Genomic DNA, 24,016 nt, shown 5'->3' with positions numbered 1-24,016 from the left:
TGTTGTAGAGTTGGGGGTTGGCAGACTATAAGCTCTCAGTGACCCACTCCCTGTTTTTGTAAGTTTTCATTGGAACACAGCCGAGATGACTGACCTTGGTTTTGAATTCTGGCTCTACCACTTAATAGCTGTTGCTAAGCTTTTGTTTTTCCTCTTCTATAAAATGAGCTCTGCTTTAAAGATTGTTGTGTGAATTAAATGAGATAATGCATTTGAAGAAGCACTTAGCTCAAGGTATGGCATACCCTGTCTGTTCGATATATGCTAGCTATTAATACTGCTGTTTCAGGGAATTTGAAAAATTTTTGGCTCCACCAATACACTCATCAGGCTAGTAAATTTTTAGTGACTTGAACCCAATTTAGACTGTTTTTGATTACTTACTAGATACCATTCAGCTTGTGACGAAAGCGAACATTCTCCACCAAAAGTGCATACGTGCATTAACAGAAAATTTTATGTACAGTGTAAGAGATAAACGATCCAATTAAGAATTGTTTTTGAGTCTTCCACCCCCTCCCACTTTTTTCCAGTTCTAAGAGATCTCTGTTACACAGAAAAATATTTTGAAATTGTTAAATATTACTTTGGTCCTGTATATCTATTTGTTAAACCTTGTTTAGCTAGGTTATGGTCTCATTTGAGCAGGGTCACTGTCACATGTTAGATTTGGTATAGAGTATAGCACTTCTAATACTTTATTGGTGATGAGGTTTTCTATAGTTCTTTTGTTCCATGATCAGGTATTCCTATTATTTTATCAAGTTAAATTAAAAAAAGGGGGTGTGTAATGCCTTTAATGGATATATGTGAGTTCTCTCTGTAAAATGTGGCTACACGGTACAGTATATTAAGCAAATTATTTCTGGGTCATTTAAAAATAATGTTTTTATTTTGAAATGGTTTTATATTTACAGAAAAATTACAGGGATAGTATAGTGGGTTCATGTGTAACCTACACCTAGTTTTCCCCTCTAGACCATTGTTAGTTCATCTCAGATATTTCATTTTCTCTCATGTTTGAGAACCTATAGGATATTCAGAGGATTCTTGACTCTAACCTTAAGGAGCATAAAATCTAGTAGGAAGGACAGAATAATTCCTGAAATCACTTTTTAGATAAATGCCCTAGGAGGTGATGATTTCTGTGAGCGCTTAGAGGAGGGAGAGAGGGACTGCCTCGCAAAAGGATAAGGGAAGATTTTTCCTAAAGGATGTGTCATTTTGAATTGGTCCTTGAAGAGAGATGGAATTTGGGAGCTGGGGAAGAAATGGGATGCTAACTTAGATGGCCTGTTTCATTCCATGTGCTCTCTTTTTGAGGAGGATGCAGGCATGTCATACCGGAACAAAGCATGTGGTTTTTGCTGGAACAACTATCCTCCTAAATATTCTATCACTTTTTGCTTAAGTTTGTTATGGGAATTGCCAGTATTTCCAAGCCTTTTTGCTTAACATTTTTTCTTTCTTTTCTTTTCTTTTCTTTTCTTTTCTTTTCTTTTCTTTTCTTCTCTTCTCTTTTTTCTTTTTTTTCCTTTTCTTTTCTTTCTTTCTTTCTTTCTTTCTTTCTTTCTTTCTTTTTCTTTCTTCCTTTCTTTCTTTTTTCTTTCTTTCTTTAAATAAAAATGATTCCATTCTTTTAAAGATTCTTAAATCTTTTTTTTATTTTTAAGTAATCTCTATAACCCAACAAGGGGCTCGAACTACCCTGAGATCAAGAGTCACATGCTCTACCCGCTGAGCCACCCGGGTGCCCTGGTTCCATTCTTTTAATCCAACATGCGGTGTGAGCACTGCCTTTTCGGAATCCTATTATCTAGTGTAGTTGTAAGCAAGGAGCTAAGTTCTATGCTCACTGGATTCGTGGTTTGTCTCCACTCTTGTCAGGTATCAGAAATGGCTGTCTCTGAGTTACCTGGTAACCCCAATGCTGTCTGGACAGTGCGTCGGCACATTGAAGGTAAGCAGCCCTTTCCCAATAATCAAAATGTGGGTCTGGGTGACATTGACAATAGAAGGCTTAGGAGGCTGCATTCATAATATTTCTGTATCGCTTTGTTTAGCAATATACTAGAAACATTTTCTGGCCTGACTCCATGTTTCTCAGACTCTTTGAATCAGGATGTCTTCACCTTTTTGTATGCACTAGTAAGGGGACTATATTCATCTTTAAAATACTGGTTCCATCTGTGTAAGAAGTGTGGTGTGAAGGAAAGTTTTTGCTTCTTCATTTTTCTCAGTGTTTTTTCCTATTGTGCTGAAACCACAGTGAAGTTGAAGGTGTTATTCCAGGTATTAAGAGATTTTATTAAGCTTATTCATTAGTCCTGCTCAGTGGGTGTAGTTGTGCTTCAGGAAAGTTTAGATTGAAATTGAATGAAATCAGAATTTTAGAGTGGATGGAAAAGATGGGATGGAGGAGACAGGAGTCTGTGCTCCTGGATAAAAATGGTCACTTCATCCTAAAATTTTGAGATTTATGTGAAAATGCATAATAGTGCAACAGCAGCAAAGTCTTGAGTCCATTGAATTTGAGAAATGAAACTTAATTCTCATTTTCCCTTGGATTCTTTGGGGGTGTAGGTCATTTCTATTCCTAGACTTCATCTTCCTCTTGTTCCCTTAGGAATGTGGGCCTGCTGAGTAAGATCACCCTGGCCAGCATACAAAGCTTTTTCAAGAAAACAGCTGGAAATCTTCCTGATATTTTGATGTCCTGATATTTTGATGTTCTAATGTTTGATTTTATGGGAGCTGGGAAATGTGTAGGAGGGAAACCTCTTCCTATTAGAATGCACATTGTGGTGGATTTTGTTTTCATGTGGATATTTGAACCAAGTCTGAGTTGAGTAGAAAGAAAAAGAAAAAGCAAACAGGAAATTAGTAGGTTCGTTTTTGCTGAGAAGATAATTCTTAGATGATTGATTTTGAAAGATTTCCTCATTTTTTGTAATGTCTTCATAAAGAAACTGGTCAGTATTGATGCTCACCTTTAGCTTTGTGGCTGGTTGATATTACTGCTCTTGATGAAAACATTACCTACTCTTTGAATTTTTTGAGCCTTTGAGATAAAACTTAGTATTCCCCCTTCTTGTTTTTGTTTCATTTTCTACTTCTTAAACTTTAACATAGGTTTAGATTTATAGGAAAGTTACCCCTCATTTTTATGATGAAGGCAGAAAAATCACACAGGTAGACTGTTCCAAGATAGCGCATTGAGGTAATAGAAAGCACTGTCTCTGCACTTGCAATCCATTTGACTAATCCTGCAGTGGGAGTCTGTGGGTCTTGCTGGTTTTTAAGGATAATTTCTGTACTGTCATCCTGCTTTCAAGTGTCCACCTTGTACTCAGATTAATTAGGATAGGATCCTTACTTTCAGGGCACTTGCCATCTAAAAAAGAAGACAAGTATACAAAACTGCTGTGTGTTCTGATGTAATGAAAGGCACAGGCATGTTTCCAGGGTGGGTTGGAGGACAGGGAGTGGGCTTATGTTGCAGAATCAGAAAAGGCTTTTTGGATAGTGCTTGGTAAGTCAGGAATAAGCAGTATGCTGCATAATGGAACTTGTAGCTGAAGTTTTTTCTTCTCTAAATACAAAATCTAGGAAAAGACTCATCCTGATAAATTTTACTCTTTAGAAACTATAATTTGGGTGGTCACCCACAAAAACAGGTCAGGTTCTCTCTGTCCGTTCGCTTTCCAGATACTCCACATTACTGTTGAGTGAATAGCCCACATATCCACACATGCTGTAGTCTTCAGGCAACTACTAACCTTGGCTGGTACTTGGTGATGCACACTACCAATACCAAGCCTTTTTTTCTCTTCCACAGGTGGCTGGTGAAGGTGCTGATCACCACAGGTGTGTACGTACTGCTAGGGTCTACCATGGGGTCTTATAGTTTACCCAGGGAGAGGGATCTGCACAAAGTAATGACTGCCCTGATGGCATCTCTCAGAGGGTAACTTTGCAGTTGGCTGTTGTGCAGTATAGAGATGCACGCCCATCTGCCTGCATATTACATGGCCTGAGGCAGGAATCAGCTTCCCTTACTTTTTCCTTAGTGGAAAATATGACTAATTTGTCTTTCACTAAGCTGAAGAAACTGTAGCTAGGAAAACCTTAACTCCGTACTCTTCTTTGGAGTTCTGTATGTTCCAGGGGTACTGACTCAAGTCCTGGAGAAAGCCGCCTTTTTGGGGAGTATAATCAGGACTGCTGAGGCAAGACAGGCACCGAGTAGTCTGAGTATAAAGTGAGAATGAGACACTGGAAGCTTAAGTCATCTGTATGGTCACTCACTTTACCTTTTAGAGTGAGCTGTTTGTTGAATTTCAGATACTAAGGCAGAGGAAAGAAGAATAAAGCATTCCCTTCCCTGTGGGCTGCTTCAGCAGTGCTCGGATAGAAGTCCTATTTAAGTGAGACAAAGATGCATTTTCATACCCTAGTTAGATTTTTCACTGAGGTATGAACTAATATATATATATATATATATATATGATTTTTTTTGAAGATATTTGAGAGAGAGAGACAGAGATAGTGAGAGAGAGCACAAGTGGGGAGGAGAGGGAGAAGCAGGTTCCCGGTTGAGCAGGCAGCCTGACGCAGGGCTCCATCCCAAGACCCTGGGATCATGACCTGAGCCGAAGCAGAGGCTTAACTGACTGGAGCCATCCATGCGCCCCTGAACTAATGTTCTTTCATATGAAACTTGTAACTACTGGAAAAAGGCAAAGTGGATGTTTACGGTTATTTACCTTCATTTTTTTTTTAATTTCAACTTTTAACCTATAGCTTCCCTAGAACATGAGAAACTAGCCTGCTATCGGTCCTCCTGACTGGAGAATGGAGAGGGGAAAAGTTACAATGTGCTTAGTATTCACAGGGTAATGGATGTTATGAGGAAATCTGTGATGTAAAGCAGCTCTAGTGCTTGTTGAATTGCTCAGTGAGTGTAAGACCCTATTTAAGTCCACTGAGCATTTCTTTATTTTTAATTTGAGCAGTCTGGGGCCTTGGGTCAAAGGGAAGATAAAGACCCAGACAGGTCAAAGGGAAGATAAAGACCCAGACAGCCCACCTTCCTTCCTCTCCTCATATTCTTGCATGTTAGTTAAAATATGCATGGTCTCTTTGCTGGAAGTTTCTCCCTTTCTCCTTGTCTGAAGGAAGAGACCAGAAGTCCTAACCATTTAACAGTCCTTTGTTATTTGGCTTTAATTTGCTCTGGCACAGCTTTTAGGATATTAGGTTTCAGTAAGAGAGTGTAGGAAAGGACATAATATTCATATAGTTAAAATTAAGCAATTCCTGTTATTTTTATACACTACAAATTTCCAGTTCAAAAACAGCTGGAGTAAAGCTTCCAAGTTTGGTGTTGTGTGGAGATTCATTTTGGTTTTGTTGTAAATTATTAAGACATACATTTCAGTGACAACCATGTCCTTACTGACATGATGGTGAACAGTGATGTCTTACGAAGCCATTTTATAAGGTGTCCCCAAAGCATTTGATACATCTTAACAGTTGTGAAAATAATCTAAAACTAGCTGTCTGCTTCTCCAGTGTTACTCCTTATGATTTGGAACTTAAACCCTTATTCTGGTATTCCTGGTATAGCCATTGGATTATACGCATTGAGGAAGATCTTTGATCTTTGCCTTTCAGCCACCCAGTCAGTATACACATGTATTAAGCAAAAATTTGGAAGACACTACTCACTCTTACTGGGTGAGTAATTTCATGTGTAAAGCAGTTTCATAAATTATATTTATTTCTATACATGTCTATTTAAAAATACTGATTACAGTCCATCAAGTTGACTGTGTCCTGCTCATAGGGCAGAATACTGCTCTAGGCTACACCAGTGATACATCTTCAGTTGGCCTCTTTCTCTGTGAAGAACACTGATTCTGCTGAACTGCTTGAGTAATCTTGGTTCAGCTGAACACCTTTGGAGCTATCAGAACCCGCACTGTGTCCTTGATGTGAGTGGGGTGGATCAGCTCTGATAAGGGCTCAGGCACACAGGGTCCTATAGCTACTTCTGCTACCACTGAGGTAGCCACTTCAATTTAGTACCTTCTCCAAAAAGAAAATACAAACTTAATTTAGTGCCTTGTCTGCTTGTCATTCTGTCACTTGTTCACCTGATTTCTTATGAGGAAAGGGGAATTGTTACAGAAAATTCAGATGTAAAATAGGGAAATCTCAATCCTTCCTGAAAAATAAATACACCTTTCTTTATTCAGCATTTATCAAGCTGTGTGCCAAACATTGTGCTGGATGTGGGAGAGACACAGAAGCTGTTTTATGTGTAAGATGGAATATATGGGAAATAGGTGGCCTTTAACTATGGGATCTGTATGAGAAACTTCTGGGATTGCCTGTATTCAGATCCTCTGACTTTGAGAAACTCATTAGTGTTTATTTATCCATAACTATGTTTTGTTAAATGAAAAGTAAGTCCTAATAGGTTTGCTCATGACCACTGAATAGTTGCATTTTTAAATAATGAGAGTAGAGAGGTCAAGGGCTGACAATATAAACACCCCCCCCCCACTTCCTGGTTAATGCTCTTATCTCATTCCTGTTGGGACATCCTGGGATTCTCAGTTATGAACCTGAGAAAGATAGTCTCATTAAGGTTTAAGTAATCTCTGTTTTATTCATTAGGTCTTGTGTTTCCACATAAGCTGCTTTTGGAAGAGGCTGGGGACTTTTCCTGGTTATAAGGATTATCTTTAAGAATGAGTTGTGATTTGCATCTGGTGCAAATAAACAAGCTCTAGCTTCAATACATATAAATATTGTAGTAGTCAGAGTTTCTTCCTGCTGGTTACCCTGCTTTGTCCTCTTGCATTTTTCCAGCCAATGTCTCAAGAAAAATTAGCTTTCGGAGGTATTGGGGTGGGTATATCTACTCAATGTATTTAGGCATTTAAGGAAGCGAAGTATATCTGTAGGCTGTTATTATCTTCAATTATCTTTTGGATCATCCTGTGCCCTTTACCACATGAGTGTGTGTGTGTGATGGCTACACGTAGAAGAAGTGCCTTGGAAGTTTCTGAAGAGAAAACTTAGTATGTTTCACTTAGCTTTGTGGGTTCTTAGCTAACCACCTCCTCTTCTCTTCCCTTTTGCAGATGAGTTTGATGCCTACATCATTGTGTCTTTCGTGAATGCCACACTTGTGTTGTCCATTGGAGAGACTGTGGAAGAAGTGACTGACTCTGGGTTCCTGGGTACCACCCCAACCTTGTCCTGCTCGTTGTTAGGGGATGATGCTTTGGTGCAGGTGAGGGTTCCCAGAGAGTTACTTACTCGCCTTAACTTTGTCCTTTCATTGTGGTGTAGGCTGCTGTGCTCACGTTAATGAGTTTTGAACTCTTTTGAAGTTGCAAACATGAGCTTGTTTTAAGTTGACCTGTCCGGGGCCTAGTAACTCCTTTTTGTCTTTGATCCAGTGGTCAATACGATTCAAATGTAATGGCTCTAGTTCTGACAAGAGTGACTGATCTGTTAGGTGTTTGGGTCATGTTGAGCAATGAGTCACATTGCTAAAGTCCAGTTTCCTTCTCATCACTGACTCTAGGTGTATCCTGATGGCATTCGGCACATACGAGCAGACAAGCGAGTTAATGAGTGGAAGACCCCTGGAAAGAAAACGATTGTGAAATGTGCAGTGAACCAGCGACAGGTGGTGATCGCCCTGACAGGAGGAGAGCTGGTCTATTTTGAGATGGATCCTGTATGTTATTTTATCATTCATTGTGGGACTTAGTGTTAGGGTCCAGACGTAAAGATGAGAGTTGTAGTCCAGTATTTAGATGATATTCACAAAGAGAATTCAGGAGGGAAAGTGTACATAAGCCAGTCTGGCCTGGTGGGGGTGAGGTGGGAAGGGTAAGTTCATGTCTTAATTCTAACTGGAGTTATGAAATCCAATCTTAGCAGTAAAATACTTGGCTTCTCTTGCCCTTCACAGTCTACCTTTCTGCCATTTAAATATTGGCCATAAGTTGTAATTTTTATAATCTGAAGCCATTTCAGAAATTTTCTTTTGGTTTTCTGTATGGAAGGATGTTGGATATACTTAATTATGCTTTCGGGAAGTTTTTGGATGTGACCAACGTGATAGTCTTAACTGTACCTCTGGTTGAGATTTCTTTAAGTTCCGTATTTGAATTTTCTTTCACCCAAAGTATTCTCATGAACAGAGAAACAGTTTACGTATTTCTATTTCCTGAGAGCTAGGTTTGCTTTAGAAAATTTGTAGCATGTTGTATTTGTCAAAGTCAAAGACAATGTGTTTGTTGTCTCTTGATTGTCTTGTCAGTAATTTTGCTTGCTTTTAGCCTGTAGAGTTCAGTCTTGGGACCTTAAGTAGAGAAATTCTTGGTCATTGATTTTAGTAAAAGTAGAGGAAGTAAAAGAATTTAACAGTCCCTCTCCCTTTCCCAGTCCCAGTGTTTAGGGGCAAGTTGGAGTGGTTTATCACCTCTGTCTCACTTCTGTAGTCAGGACAGCTGAACGAGTACACAGAGCGGAAGGAGATGTCGGCGGATGTGGTGTGCATGAGTCTGGCCAATGTGCCTCCTGGAGAGCAGCGGTCTCGCTTCCTGGCTGTGGGGCTGGTGGACAATACTGTCAGAATCATCTCTCTGGATCCCTCAGTGAGTATTACCCTCGACTTCAAGGATCCTTCCCACTGGAAGCTGAGCTGGGCTGGCCCCTGAAATCAGCACCTGCTGCTTCTCCTGATTACTGTAGCAGCACGCCTCAGGAGTTCTGTGCAGTACTTTATAGATCCTGATCCCAGACTACTAAATGTTTTCTTGCCTTAAGCCTTGGCTCCCTTTTACAGTTAAAAACAAAAAACAACCCAAGATTGTTTGCAGAAAAGGACTTGGACTGGCTCTGGGCCTTAGATGACTTTTAAGAATAGGTGCCGTTTGCTTACTTACTTCTATCATTATCCACTTTTACGGAAAGGAAAGCATGGTTCTCTAGAGTTTATTCTAAGATTTGGTTTAACTAGTAGTAACCCATTTAGAACTTAAACTACAGGATTCCACTGTGTACAAGAAGTTTGTTTCTCCACTCCTCGAATTAGATTTCTCTGGGTAGATTTTTCCAGAATTGGTCCTTTCCCATGTTTTAATTCTTGTTCTATTTACTCCTTAGGACTGTTTGCAGCCTCTGAGCATGCAGGCTCTCCCAGCCCAGCCTGAGTCCTTGTGTATTGTGGAAATGGGTGGGACTGAGAAGCAAGATGAGCTGGGTGAGAGGGGCTCTATTGGCTTCCTGTACCTGAATATTGGGTTACAGGTAAGAGATCCAAAGCTCACATTGTTGGTGTCAGGCCTTCTTTAGCTTTTGTGCAGTCCTTGTTCAGTACGGGCATTTGCTGTGCCTGTTGAGTTTACCACCTTATGAAAAGTGAATGGTGCTGCACAAGTCAGGACTAAGTTTTCATAGAGTCTTTGATACAAATGTGTTGTGATCACTGCTCTTGGTCAGAACTAGAGAGGTCCTGAAGAGGCTTTTGCAGCTCTCACAATATGCAGCTTTTGGAAACTAATACCTCTTGGTTTATAATGGGCTCCTTTAGTAATAAAGGACCCCTGCGTGTTCCCTATTGTCAAAGCAGCGGGGCTCGGGGCTCTTTGGCTCTTCGAGGCATGAAAAGCAGGAACCTAAGGATAGCAGAGTGTCAGCGTTTTTGACCATATACTTTTCATTTTCCTTAATGATTATTTGCTCAACCTCCTGGTACTTTTTGCTTTTTAGTTTTACTTCCTGATTTAGAAATTTTTCAAACTGCACAGGAGTTAGACTAATGTAACAAACCTCCATGTACCCATCACCAGTTTTTTTTTTTTTTTTTTAAAGATTTTTTAAATTTATTTGACAGCCAGCGAGAGAGGGAACAGAGGCGCAGGGGGAGTGGGAGAGGAAGAAGCAGGCTCCCAGCGGATGAGCCTGATGTGGGGCTCGATCCCAGGACTCTGGGATCATGCCCTGAGCCGAAGGCAGACGCTTAACGACTGAGCCACCCAGGCGCCCCCCCATCACCAGTTTTAATAGTTACCAACATTCTACTGTCCTTGTTTTATCTATTCCCCTTTTTTCTTTCTTCTGGAGTTTGTTAAAGCAAATCCAAAATGGTTTATCATTTCATCTATAAGTACTTGAGAATGTAGCTCTAACAGATATATGGGTTGTTTTCTTTTTAGGCCTCTATTTTATTACCATGCCCAACACAACAATTCTTTAATATCTGATATCTTGTTCATGTTCTGGTTTTTCTTGGTTCTGTTTTTGTTTTTCCAAAAATGTTTTACCTTTGGTTCTACTTAGAATCTGCATAAAGCTGTCTGCAGCTTGCATCCTCTGCATGACCTTGTCCCTTTATGTTTCTTTTAATAATTCCTACCCCATTAAATTTTTTTTAAAAAACCAGATCATATGTCTTGAAGAATTTCCACCTTCTAATTTTGGCAGTCTTTCCTTGTGTGTTTAGTGTTTGTCTATCCTCTGTATTTCCTGTAAACTAGTGGGTGGATCTAGACCATGCTGTCCATTAAAAATATAATGCAAGCCTCATGTGTAACTTAAATATACCAGCCACAAAAAGGGAACACATGAAGTTAACTTTAATGTTTTCTTTAACCCAGAATATTTTAAATGTCATTTCAGTTTGTAATCAGTATAAAAATTAAGATACTTTATGTTCTCTATTTTCAAACAAAGTCTTTAAAATCTTATATTTTGTATTTTATATTTAATGGCACATCACAATTCTGGCTAGCCACGTTGTGGTTTGATGGTTATAGAATTGGATAGCACAGATGAAGTGATTGATTCAGATTTAATATTTTTGTGGGGGACAGTGTTTTATAAGTGGTGCTCTTTACTTTTCTGTTACATCACATCAGGAGGCATGTAATATTTGGTTATCCTACTTTTAGTAGTGTTAGAATGTTTGTATCTATTTTAAATACCTGCTGCCTGTCAACCTTTTATCTAGTGGCAGCAATCGATGCCCATTGCCCAGATTCATTATGTCGTTAGGAATTGAGAAATGACAATTCTCTATTTCACTCTTAATTTCGTTAGCTGGAACTTTTCTCTAAAGACAAAATTTGCTTGCCCCAAAATACAGTTCATACAGGAAAAGGATAAATACTTTGTTTTTTTTCTTTGTTCATCTGTTTTCACAGTAAGGAGTTGGTGCCACAGCAGTCTCAAGTGGGAACTGAGGAAGTAATTTTTTTAATAACATTATGAACTTGAAGATTTTTATATATTTGTGCTTTAAACTGTTATGGTCTTTTCATTTTTGGTTGCTAAATTGCCTCATTTTAGATGAGTGAGAGTTCCCTTTTGAAGTTAGCTCCTATGTCCTTTTAACATGGCCCTGTTGTCTTTGGGTACTTCTTTCTGTTACAACAGAGTGCCCCTGTGTACACCCGGAATATTCTTGCCCCAGACCTGAATTAGCTGTTTCTCTTAAGAGTCTGAATCTTTTTAGGAGAAATGGTATTTAGAGACCACAACAGGCCTTGTTTATTTTAACTGTGCATGTATCTTCTTTTTTTAAGATTTATTTATTTATTTTAGAGTGCATGCATGAGTTGGGGGAGGGGCAGAGGGAAAGAATCTACAAGCAGGCTCCCCACTGAGCACGGAGCTTGATGCGGGGCTCCATCCCACGACCCGTGAGATCATGACCTGAGCCAAAACTAAGAGTCGGACAGATGTTCAACTCACTGAGCCACCCAGGCATCCCTTAACTGTGCACGTATCTTAAAATTTAAAATTATAAAAAAGAGTTTAACATATATGGTAGAAAGAATTTTAATGCATATATAGTGAAAAATAAGTGCTTTTCACTTAGTAAATGCTGAATAACTACTTAGTGAGTGATTTAGTGAGAGTGAATGAGTGGCTGGCTGGTTATTAGGATATTCGTTAAACTACCAAGTCATTTCCTTCCACCTGTTCTGAACTTACATATTGTGAAGTAGCCAAGGGAGCTTCTATTAGGGGTAGGCTTCACGCACTCCTTTCCTTTTTATTAGAATGGTGTACTGCTGAGAACTGTCCTGGACCCTGTCACTGGTGATCTGTCTGACACCCGCACTAGGTACCTGGGGTCCCGTCCTGTGAAACTCTTCCGTGTCCGGATGCAAGGCCAGGAGGCAGTAAGTAATGAAAGGGGGAGGCTGCATGTTTGGACATTAGTGACATCAACTGAGAAAAGTTTCTTTGGCATAAGCTTTGCTTTAATTAATTCACCCATTTATAGTTAGTTTGATATTGGTTCTCTCTTAATTAGCTTCTTTCCTGTGGGAAGTCTTGGGTCCCTTAATCCAGAGCTTTCCATGGCACTGAGCTATGTTTTGGTTATGAGTGGAATAGGATATCAGTCTTTTCAGCTCTAGGCTGCGCAAATGGAACCGACTGAGGGTAGCTAGAACCTCCTATCTAGTGTACCACTACCCATGAGCAACCTTATATCAATACCAGGGTTTAGTATGTAATGTGAAAGAGGATGGGAAACATGGTGTCTTTTGTAGCTAAGAATGTTACTATCGCTGGGTGCAGTGCTAGTTCTTTACTTGTTACTGCATGTAATTCTTGAAACTATCCATCCTTGCTATAGTATTCCCATTTTACACATGTGGAAGTTGAGGATTAGAGAGATTGAGTGATTAGGTCATAGAGCTAGTAGCCCATGCTTTTAGGAAATACTAAGCCATACTGCCTCTTCTCCAGTCCTCTTTCCTCTCTCTTTTTAGAAAGGGGAGAGAGCATGCATACATTCATGAGGGGGGAGGGACAGAGGGGGAGGGAGAGGGAATCTCAAGCAGGCTCCACACTCAGTGCATAGCCTGATATGGGGCTCGATCTCACGACCCTGCGATTGTGACCTGAAGTGAAATCAGTGGTCAGACACTTAACCAGCCGAGCCACCCAGGGGCCCCTGCTCCTCTTTTTTCTTAAGGTAGCCTTTTAGGTTTCTAAAATTCCTTGGGATATTCTGCAGATTGAAATTTGCAGATAGGGTGTTTGGTTAGCATTCCATGTTTGTCTTTTTCCCAAGCTCATTGGAGTGTTTTTCCTCAGGTGTTGGCCATGTCAAGTCGATCATGGTTGAGCTATTCCTACCAGTCTCGTTTCCATCTCACCCCCTTGTCTTATGAGACCCTGGAGTTTGCGTCTGGCTTCGCCTCTGAACAGTGTCCTGAGGGCATTGTGGCCATCTCCACGAATACCCTGAGGTGAGAGTCCCACTGTTCAAGCCCAGTGGGAATCCTTTCTGCCAACGACTGGGATTGTGGTTTTGCCATAGTGTTGGAAGAAGTTACGAAGCAATGGCAGAGAGCCAGCTCTTCAGCATGGCTCTGGAGTGTTGCAACTGAAACCTTCATTTGGCTCAGGATTTTAAGTACCTGGTAGCCAGGTTTCGGTGTTTGGAGTTTTAGCTTCTGTTTAGATTTTCAGGGCCAAGTTTTAATATACTAAGCAGTACAGTTCAGTTTCCTTGAGATTACAGCATCTTGTTTTCCAGGGCCGTACCATTGGATTAGTTTTAGAGTAGGCAGGCATTGGATCACTGATAACTTTTTCTCATTTGGTCCTGTCATTTGCAGTGTTACATCTTCCAATTTTAATCTCAGTATAAATTATTTAGGCCTTTTGCAAGTTGACAAACTTATTTATGCTAGTTATGTTGGAGTGAGCACTGTTACATTGCAAGATGGCTATTCAGTTTGAAAAATAAGCTATTCAGTTTGACTTTCTCAAGTTTTGGGTTTCATTCTTTTTCTTTTTTCATTTTCTAATGCCACCTCTGTTCATGTCCTAGTTGTAACTGTTGGCTGTTCATAAGAGGAACCCTATCAAGAGGAACTATAGCCTCTTGATATATGGATAACTTAGCAAGTGAACGCCCAGATTTCTTTGTGCAGCACCTTTCAGCATCTTTTCAGTCATTGTTCTCTCTCTTTCTAACCTTCACACCTTTATGTATCTTCTATTCCAGCAGAATTGCTCTCCCCTCCTGGTTTTTTTCCTCTGTACCCTGGCATGCTTCCCACACACATCTCTGTCAGTCAAGACCTGGCCTCATTCATGGACATTCTCATTATTTATCGGTGTTCCCTCTCTTCTGAACTCCTGTAAATTTGGACACACCCACAGATTTTTTTCATTTTTGTAGCAGTAGGGCATTTCCTCCCCAGAACAGAATCTTTCAGGAAAGGCCACTGTGAAATAGTTTATAGCAGAATTCTTGGAAACACCAGTGTTTAGAGTACTTATTGTCAGAACTAGTCACTTACACTTTTGACTGTTGATGAATAATGCGCTGTGGATATTCATGTGCACAAGTTTTTATGGGGACATATATTTTTAATTTTCTTTAGTATAGCTCTGAAAGAGTGGAATGGTGGGGTTATGTGGTACCTCTTTATTTAACCTTTTGACGAGTTGCCAGACTTCTTTCCAAAGAGGATACACTGTTTTGCTTTTCCACCAGCAAGGTATGAGAGTGTCGGTTTCTTCACATCCTCACCCGCATGCATTTATTGGATTTTTTTATTCCAGTCATTCTCGTAAGTGTGAAGTGGTATCTCATTGTGGTTTAGATAGGCTTTTTTTTTTTTTTTTTTTTTGATGCTTAATGGAGAGCATGTTTTTCTTTGGAGTACTGTCTGTTGAGGTCCTTTGCCCATTTTTAAACTGGGCAGCAGCTGCTGCTGCTGCTGCTGCTTCTTTTTTGTTACGAAATTGTAAGAGTTCTTTTATATGTTCTAGGTGTAACTCCCTTATCAGATAAGATTTGCACATATTTTCTTCTAATTTTTTCCCATTCTTTAGATTGTCTTTTCACTTTCTTGATGATGTCCTTTGGCATACAAAAGCTAATTATTTTTTAAAGAATTGTATTTTTTTAAAGTCCATCTGAAAAGTGCCTAAAGTGCTGTTGGGTATCACCAGTGGTATAAGTTCTACTTAGGCAGATGCTGACTAACCTCTTACTTTCTCAGGAGAAATACAACATGGGAATATCTGTGCTTCCTCCTGTGTTGTGTGTCTCCCTGAGAGCGGGTGTTCTCTCTGCTTAGAATCTACCTGTTGGCATCGTAGGGTGCCTTTATAAAACAGATCAGTATGTGGGTTAGACCAGAAGACTCAAAACTGAAGGATCAGTGGTTTTGGTTTTGGTTTTTCTTAATGTGATACTTACTTTTTTTCTTGCAGAGTGATAACTTTTGATGCTTAGACACTTAACTTCATCACTCAAATGTTTACTTGATTTAATGTTTCTCTCCAAATAGAGGAATAATGCCCAAGATTAGAGTTTTTAGGGATTGATGCATTTGTGTGACTGGTCATGGATCATTTTGTTATGAGTTTCTAGATCCTGAGTGAGTGATCTGTTAATTCCCTGCCTTTTTCTTCATAGGATTTTAGCGTTGGAGAAGCTAGGTGCTGTCTTTAATCAAGTAGCCTTTCCACTGCAGTACACACCCAGGAAATTTGTCATTCACCCTGAGAGTAACAATCTTATCATCATTGAGACGGACCACAATGCCTACACTGAGGCAACAAAAGCTCAGAGGAAGCAGCAGATGGCAGAGGTAATGAGACTGACCTTCAGGATTTAGTTAAAAGGCATTCATGTGAAATTCTGTTGAAAAGTTTAAACTCCTGTAATTGCTGATTATATTCTTTGTTACATTAAAAAGTTACATTAAAAAAGACCCAGGTTCTTGTCAGGTCCTTTAAGCAGGCGCTTGGCCTCAATCCTTGGTTTTAGAGGTTTTCTTGTGACTCAGGACTAATACAGTGACCTGGGTTTATTCAGTATTCAGCTTTCCTTCTGGAACAGAGTTCTTCAGTCCTTACGCTTCCCAAACAGTCTGTGTATGTGTTTCCTGGATTCAGGCCCAAAGGAGACAGCTTTCAGTTCTCCGCAACACTAGTTCTTCCCAGAAATCATTTCCCAGCAAAAAACCAAATAGCTCCAACCATGTAAAATTGTGTTTGGCTTGAAAGAGATGAGACAAGGAGTCGTAGCAAGGGAAATCAGAGAGGGTAGGTAGAAAAGTGGTGTTTTCATTTTATGTATCTCAGACCATTTGCCAAGTATTTGCCACGGTTGAGGTTAGATTTTTTTGGCATTAAAAAATGAAGTACCTGGTTTCTCCTTTAGTCTTTTTCCCTCCTTCCCTTGTCTGTACACCTCTCCCTTTAATCTTCATTTCGGGAAGTCTGGTTTTGGCCTGCAGACTTTGCAACTTATATGATATGAACTCCCCCTGGAGGTGTTGCGCTACCTGTCCACTTGTCACCCACCACCCACCTCTGAGTATACCAACTCTTCCGTTTTTGTGTGTCTGATTTTGTTTTTTTATTTAGGAAATGGTAGAAGCAGCAGGGGAGGATGAGCGGGAGCTCGCTGCAGAGATGGCAGCAGCGTTCCTCAATGAAAACCTTCCTGAGTCCATTTTTGGAGCTCCTAAGGCTGGCAATGGGCAGTGGGCCTCTGTGATCCGAGTGATGAATCCTATTCAAGGGAACACTCTGGATCTTGTCCAGCTAGAACAGAATGAGGCCGCTTTTAGGTAAGGAGCTCAGGACAGCCAAGGTTTTGAGGGCTGGAATGGGAATTCTCTGCGCTGTAACTGATGCCTGACTCCTGTTTCTTTCTCTCTTTGCAGCGTGGCTGTGTGCAGGTTCTCCAACACTGGTGATGATTGGTATGTGTTGGTGGGCGTGGCCAAAGACCTGATCCTCAACCCCAGGTCTGTGGCAGGGGGCTTTGTCTATACCTACAAGCTCGTGAACAATGGGGAAAAACTGGAGTTTTTACACAAGGTAGGAACTAGCCATTGGTTCTTCTGAATCTTAGGTCCTGCTGGATTCCCCACTTTTGCTTAAGTTGTGGGTCAGGTCTTTTGGTGACCATTTTGGGAGCCTGCTCATTGATTATGTTCCATCTGTTGGTGGCACACAGAAAATGTTGGGGCTTTCACGCTGCAGTCAAGCTCCACTGCCTTCGAGTCCCACAGGAAGCCTGTGTGCTCACCAGCCACAACGGTGACATAGATGCACACAGAATTGGCCCCTTGTTTACTGCTTTTACTAAGCAGGCAGCAATTTGTGACCAAAATTCAACAGTTCTAAAGAAGTAATATTCTCTGGAGAATTAGCATTTAATGGATACACTCTCCCTTTGGAAAAATGAAAAAGTTCTGAGGATGGATGGTGGTGATGGTTGCACAACACTGTGAAAATGTTTGATGCCACTGAATTGTATACTTAAAAATGCTTAAAATGGTAAATTTTACGTGTATTTTATTACAGTTTATAAATTAAGGGAAAAAATTCCTGTTCTTCTGCATGGACAGCACATGCATGTAGCTCCTCCAGCCCTTCCTAAGGGCAGTGTCCTCACTTATGTGCTTTTCTTTGTGCTAACTCACTGTGTCTCCCTTACAACTAATATGTCACTTGTCACTAGCACTGCTTTCCCATCCCTCCACAACCAGCAATCACTTCTCTGATATTAAGGCTTCACTGTTCGTGGCACCACTTGAATTAGCACAGGCTTTGAGATCACATTCATCAGGCGTCAGGGCTTCCTTTTTACTTGTGGCACTGATCCATTTGCTGAGTGACGTGCAGTGTGTGGGACCTGTTCATAGAGACTGTTGTATGTGTGGTTTATTTTTCTAACAGGCCAAAGATGATCCCTCACTATCTGTCTTGTAAAGACATTTTGGGTCAGGAAGGTGGGGCTAGCATATGGCTGGTGTTCTAATAGTTGCATTGCCTGCTTTTCTTCTCACAGACTCCAGTAGAAGAGGTCCCTGCTGCCATTGCCCCGTTCCAGGGGAGGGTGTTGATTGGTGTGGGGAAGCTTCTGCGAGTTTATGACCTGGGGAAGAAAAAGTTACTCCGAAAGTGTGAGAACAAGGTAAATACACTGGTACAGGGCCTTGGAACTAGCTTGTGATGAAGGAGGAAACATTGGCGGGATGGTGGACAGTAACTTAAAATTGTATGTCTTTTTTAGGACCTTGTAGTTCCTCAATTCCAGCCTTAGAATTAGGCCTTTGAGGCTTGAGAAGGACAGAAGTTGGGTGGGTTTCTTGACTTCTTTATATTAAGAACCAGATTTCTGTCCTGTTCACTACTACAGAGTATTTAGCTGTGAGAATTAAGCATACATTTCCAGTGTATTAAAACCAGTTAGTTCTTTTTCCATCTTTCAGGAATTTATAGCTGACTGCCATTCTATAGGCCCTATATATACATTGCAGTCAGGGGAGGCTGGACTTCTGGGTTCTGAATCTCAAGGTTATACCCATTGCTGTCCTTTTTTCCCCCAGCATATTGCCAATTACATCTCTGGGATCCAGACTATTGGACACAGGGTAATTGTGTCTGATGTCCAAGAAAGTTTCATCTGGGTTCGATACAAGCGTAATGAGAACCAGCTTATCATTTTCGCCGATGATACTTACCCACGATGGGTCACTACAGCTAGCCTCCTGGACTATGACACTGTGGCTGGGGCAGACAAGTTTGGCAACATTTGTGTGGTGAGTTGATGTTTACTGGGTTACACTTACGTGTAGGAAAGCCAGCTCTTTTCAGTGGTAAAGCCAAGGACCCAGGACTGTGATCTCTAATACGGAAATTAAAAATAGATATAAAATTCAATCCTACTAAGGCCAGCTCTAAAAAGGAAATTTTGTGTTCTTTAAGCCGCCTTATCAGTCTTTTATTTATTATTTTTTAAAGATTTTATTTTATGACTTTTTTTTTTTAATTAATAATCTCTACACCCAACATGGGGCTTGAACTCACAGCCCTGAGATCAAGGGTCGCATACTTTACTGACTGAGCCAGCCAGGTGCCCCATTCTTACCAGTCTTTTAGAATCCCCTGTCCCCCATCCTTCCACCACCTACCTGTCCGTCTCCCTCCTTTTCAAGGAATATGGTTTAATAGTGATAAGTTTCACTTGGGCTAATGAGTAATATTTATTTTAAGTTTTGTGAGAATTTTGCCTTCTCTTTTTAAGCCTGGTTTGACCTCTCTTGTTTATGTTCTGTAGCCTTTGTTTTGTTCTTGTTCATGGGTTGAATCTCTTGAGTTTGTCACTCAGACACCAGGTTGCAGGGGACAGGCTTAGGCCTCTGCCAAAGGTGTGTCCCAGGCTTGCTTTCAAGGATCTGGGGCAAACATGTTGCTTGGTGATCCAGGTGAGTGGGTGCAGGACCCAGCCTTGTGACTTGTGTCACTTCCTTTTAGGTGAGGCTCCCACCTAACACCAATGACGAAGTGGATGAGGATCCCACAGGAAACAAAGCCCTGTGGGACCGGGGTTTGCTCAATGGGGCCTCTCAGAAGGTAAGATTGCAGAAGGGACCCTGAAGGAAAGGTTCCATCCTTCAGGGTACATTCTCCATGATCCACACTGAGGGAACATTCTTTAGTCAGCTATCTGCAGTGCACATGATTATGCTGAGTACTCTCCTAGGCGTGGAAATCCTTTCATAGCCTGTGATGGATAAATGCTGGGCTTGATGTACAATGACCAAGCCACCATTCCATTTTTATCACTGCAGAAATACAATTTTTCCAAGACATTTTAGCAGTGACTAGAGCATAGTGTGTTCCTTGGAAAAAATTGTTGCACAGGGTCATTGCTGATATTAACTAGCTCTTCTCTGAGGGGTTGTTCTGGGCTCTTTCCTTTTCTCCTGCTCTTCTGTAGTAGAGCATCTCTGGACTTTTAAAATAGATCTGTTTTGGAGAGCAAGTCTAATGATTGCTGCTTTTTAATAATTATCTGTGTTTTTTTTTTTATTGCAAAATTGGTAATTTAACAAAATATTTTTCCATTGTAATTTTTTATCAGAAATGATCTAACTCTAGTATTGTGAGGACATTAATCTCAATTAAATGTTTAGAACATTCCTAAGTATTTTTAAATATTAGTAATGTTTGGATTTAAAAGAAGGTGAAATCTGCCCTTTGGAGGCACTGCTTGCTCTTGGGAATCTAGAACAGGTCCAGAGGGCACACACAACATACTAGTCTGTTTTCAACTTACAGGCAGAGGTGATCATGAACTACCATGTGGGCGAGACAGTGCTGTCGTTACAGAAGACCACACTGATCCCTGGGGGCTCAGAATCACTCGTCTATACCACCTTGTCAGGAGGAATTGGGATCCTTGTCCCATTCACATCCCATGAGGTGAAATCTCACACACTCTTCTGGCTTTTGCCTTCACAGGGTTGTTTCTTGGTGCTAAATCAGCCTAAGAGGGCAAATTTTTTGTCCCTACCTGCAGCTAGACATGTTATGGAAATTTTATAAGGTGACAGAAGTGCCTGGGAAGATAGGAATCCTGACAGTCTCTCCCAACCCCCTCCCCAAGCCATTTGTTTTTATACTGTACCAGGGTTTGGTTTAGTTCTTTTTTAAAGATTTATTTATTTCTTCTAGAGAGAGGGAGCGAGAGAGTAGGGGAAGGGGCAGAGGGAGAGGGAAAGAGAATCCTTAAGCAGACTCTCCACTGAGCCCAACATGGGGCTCCCTGTTCTGCTGGGAGCCTGCTTCTTTCTGTCCCACTCCCCCTGCTTGTGTTACCTCTCTCGCCGGCTGTCTCTCTCTCTCTCTCTCTCTCTCTCAAATAAATAAAATCTTAAAAAAAAAAAAAAGAGTCTGACACTTAAGCAACTGAGCCACCCAGGCACCCTACGTTTGGTTCAGTTCTGGTGTGGGTATAGGGTTAGTCAGAGGCCAAACCCTCAGAAGCAAACCCCACAGACTAGGAATGATGATCACTACAGTGATGTAGATTGTGTACTTACTGCCTCCTCGAGTCAACTCTAGGATTGGCTAAATTGGATTTATGTCATTACAGCTAAGGAAGCTGGGATCAGGAATCTGACTTCACAAATCAGCCTTTATATCTGGTGTTCTCTTGTGTTCTGCAAGTACAGGTGGGGTTTCTTTCAGGTTTTAGGTATCTTGTAGCAGGCAAATCTGTGGTTGTCAGAGGAGCAGTTTGACAGTTAATATCTGTTTGGATGGTTAAAAAAGAAAAAACGGCTTGTCTGTTCATTGTGCTTCTGGAAGCCATATACTAGTAATTGAAATCACTTTTTTCTTTTCTTTTTTTTTTTTAAAGATTTTATTTATTTATTAGAGAGAGAGACAGCCAGCGAGAGAGGGAACACAAGCAGGGGGAGTGGGAGAGGAAGAAGCAGGCTCATAGGGGAGGAGCCTAATGTGGGGCTCGATCCCATAACGCCGGGATCACGCCCTGAGCTGAAGGCAGACTCTTAACCGCTGTGCCACCCAGGCGCCCCAAAATCACTTTTTTCCTTTAGTGACAGATTTCTTTGTTTCTTCCACCAGGACCATGACTTCTTCCAACATGTAGAAATGCACCTGCGGTCTGAGCATCCCCCTCTCTGTGGGCGAGACCACCTCAGCTTTCGTTCCTATTACTTCCCCGTTAAGGTAGGTCTTTGTTGGAAATCTGCGTTGTAAAGGGGGGGGTCCTTGGCCCAGGTAACTTGTCTTTTCTGTGGACCTCCCCCTTAAAAATCAGAACAGTCCTGAACAAAGGAGCATCAAAGGAGTGGATCGATGGAGGCAGTAATGGGGGTGAGGAATGGCTAGTGATCTTCAGGGACCTCTTCCCCCAGGGCAGACCACAACCAGAAGAGAGGCTTCACACAGTTTTGCGGCTCTGAACACGGGATACTAAGGATGACCTTAGAGTAGTGTTCCTGGCTCTGTAAATGGTTCAGATATCTAAGAGAGAATAAAAGCTTTCCTTGCAGCTGTTTTAGCATGTGCCACTTTCTTTAAGCATCTGACCTATTTCTTCCTCGCTTGTCTGTGTCTTAGAATGTGATAGATGGAGATCTCTGTGAGCAGTTCAACTCTATGGAACCCAACAAACAGAAGAACGTCTCTGAAGAACTGGACCGAACCCCACCTGAGGTGTCCAAGAAGCTTGAAGACATCCGGACCCGCTACGCCTTCTGAGCCCTTCCTTTTCCTGTGGGACTTGTGTCAGAGACTCTATTATGTCTCCCCCACCACGTGGCTCTGAACCCATATGGCAGAAGAAGGGTGGCTGGATAATTAAGACTTTGTAATATTAAAGCTAGTAGATCTTTCCTATCCACTCTTTCCCTGGAGTGACTGGTTCCCCCTAAAATTGGCACTGAAATTTGCTTCTTTCTGCCTAGTACGTAATACATTGCTCCCAAGTTCTGGTGTGTAATAAGATACTTCCTCTTCCCCAAAGCTCTCCATGCATTGATACTTCTGGCTGTCTTGTCTACTTTTGTATACACCCTTAGTTTTTAACTGGTTTCCCTGTAAATATAGTTTTGTACAATGTTATCTTTGTGGGAGGGAGGGAGGCAGGCAAGCTGAGGTGGGAACCAGGTTGAATATAGTATGACTCCTGAGTTCTGCCACTCTGGAATCTAACCAGAAATACAGATCTAATTTTTACGGTGGCTCGTGTCCATGTGTCTTTTCTGGGGGTGAGAATTTAGGTGGGAGTTTTGAACCTGAGTTAGAGCAGGGAGAATGGAGTATCCTCTTTCCTTCCAGCTACCTGCTTGTGCTTCTGGCACCCTGTGGCCTCATGCTCCCAGCTCCATGGTGATTTTGGCTTCCTCTGGTTCTTTTTGCTATGCAGATGAAACTTGGGCTCAGTAATAACCTAACGTGGTCAGCCATGCCCCTTCCCGTTGGACATTGAGAAATGGTGGCTGATTTCTTTTCTCTGTTTTAGCTTCCTTCTACTCTGAGGTCTTAGAGTGAAGGATTTGGCATGCATTCCAGTTGGGTGGTCTCTTAATAGATATTCCCTTTACGTCTACAGCTCCTGAAATGGTCGTTTGCCATATGACTCCTAGGAAGGATCAGTAAGTACAGAAGAACCCAGATACTAACCTGCCCTTGGGAACAAAGTCAGTATATGTGATCCCTATTTAAAGGGTCATGGGTAACCGTTGGGTGGGGGGAGTCCTGTCTGCAGTAGACATCTTGGGCAAACTCTGTACGGCCTTTGGAGTATGAGGAGGCAGCACTGGTAGCCTGTCAGCTACAAGTGTCCTGGTGTCAGATGTTCCAGCCCACACCTGAAAAGGCAGCCTTAATCTTCCAGGCAGTTCCCCAGGTTCACTGAACCTGAGAGACCTGAGCTCACTGCTGTTCTCGGTTTTTCACAAAGTAAAACATTCTTTCATGTGTATACGCTCAGCCACTTCCATGAGCAGATTCTCTGTGGCTAGCACTGGGTTAGAATCAGGAATGGAGGTGATTAGACACAGCCTTTGGTCCTGAGCAGCCCACAGTCCAGTGTAGAGAGGGCTCCTCATGCTGTCCCCTGAAGCTGCATATCTCTAATCATGACTAGGTTTTAGAGCAGTCAGGAGAGATACAGGTTTTGCCAGGAATTAAATCCCTAGATAGCACTTTCTCCGTTATCTCACTGACATAGTAGATGACACTTTTGAATTAGATCTTCATGGCCTAATTCCAGGGCTCATTTTTTCTGTGGCCCTACCTAAACCCATTCCATTTAGTCTGTCAGGTTGGGAAACTGTATAGATGTTTGAGTAGTGGCCCCTTGTTCCCAGTTTTCTCCTGAAGTACTTCTTCCTGTAGTCATAGGGGGTTTATGTAAGAAAGGAAAACTTGATCTCTGTATAGAATTAGGAATTGTCTTTTTTTTTTTTTGGATGGCACAGACAGCAGTTTATTAGTTAAAAAATCACAGCCAAGGGGAAAAGAACACCGCATGCCACGCAAGGCCACATGGGGGTTGCACTTAACAACCAAGTAAACAACTGGGGGCTTTGGGAGGGAGGCAGGTTTTATAATATCAAGAAGGTGGGGTGCCTCCTTCCTGTGGGAAGATGTGATTGTTCGAATA

The 24,016-nt window shown here is 41.4% G+C and overlaps 1 protein-coding gene across 1 annotated transcript in view; it reads left to right on the top strand.

Moving 5' to 3' along the window:
* SF3B3 (splicing factor 3b subunit 3) overlaps window positions 1-22,589 on the top strand; it is a 41,182-nt gene extending 18,593 nt beyond the window's left edge. Inside the window, exons 11-26 of the mRNA XM_008702357.2 lie at window positions 1,888-1,960; window positions 7,155-7,306; window positions 7,604-7,759; window positions 8,529-8,684; window positions 9,196-9,339; window positions 12,096-12,218; window positions 13,144-13,298; window positions 15,488-15,662; window positions 16,444-16,649; window positions 16,746-16,902; window positions 17,879-18,004; window positions 18,420-18,632; window positions 19,348-19,446; window positions 20,155-20,298; window positions 21,469-21,573; window positions 21,967-22,589. Of these exons, the coding sequence (XP_008700579.1) occupies window positions 1,888-1,960; window positions 7,155-7,306; window positions 7,604-7,759; window positions 8,529-8,684; window positions 9,196-9,339; window positions 12,096-12,218; window positions 13,144-13,298; window positions 15,488-15,662; window positions 16,444-16,649; window positions 16,746-16,902; window positions 17,879-18,004; window positions 18,420-18,632; window positions 19,348-19,446; window positions 20,155-20,298; window positions 21,469-21,573; window positions 21,967-22,107 (2,325 nt within the window). The 3' untranslated portion in view covers window positions 22,108-22,589. The remainder of the gene's footprint in view (window positions 1-1,887; window positions 1,961-7,154; window positions 7,307-7,603; window positions 7,760-8,528; window positions 8,685-9,195; window positions 9,340-12,095; window positions 12,219-13,143; window positions 13,299-15,487; window positions 15,663-16,443; window positions 16,650-16,745; window positions 16,903-17,878; window positions 18,005-18,419; window positions 18,633-19,347; window positions 19,447-20,154; window positions 20,299-21,468; window positions 21,574-21,966) is intronic.
* Window positions 22,590-24,016: the final 1,427 nt, after the last annotated feature.

Source organism: Ursus maritimus, unplaced genomic scaffold, assembly GCF_017311325.1.
Source record: "Ursus maritimus isolate PB19 unplaced genomic scaffold, ASM1731132v1 scaffold_19, whole genome shotgun sequence".
Taxonomy (NCBI): domain Eukaryota; kingdom Metazoa; phylum Chordata; class Mammalia; order Carnivora; family Ursidae; genus Ursus; species Ursus maritimus.
The sequence above is the reverse complement of the archived record's forward strand: the minus strand, read 5'-3'. Positions and strand labels throughout refer to the sequence as shown.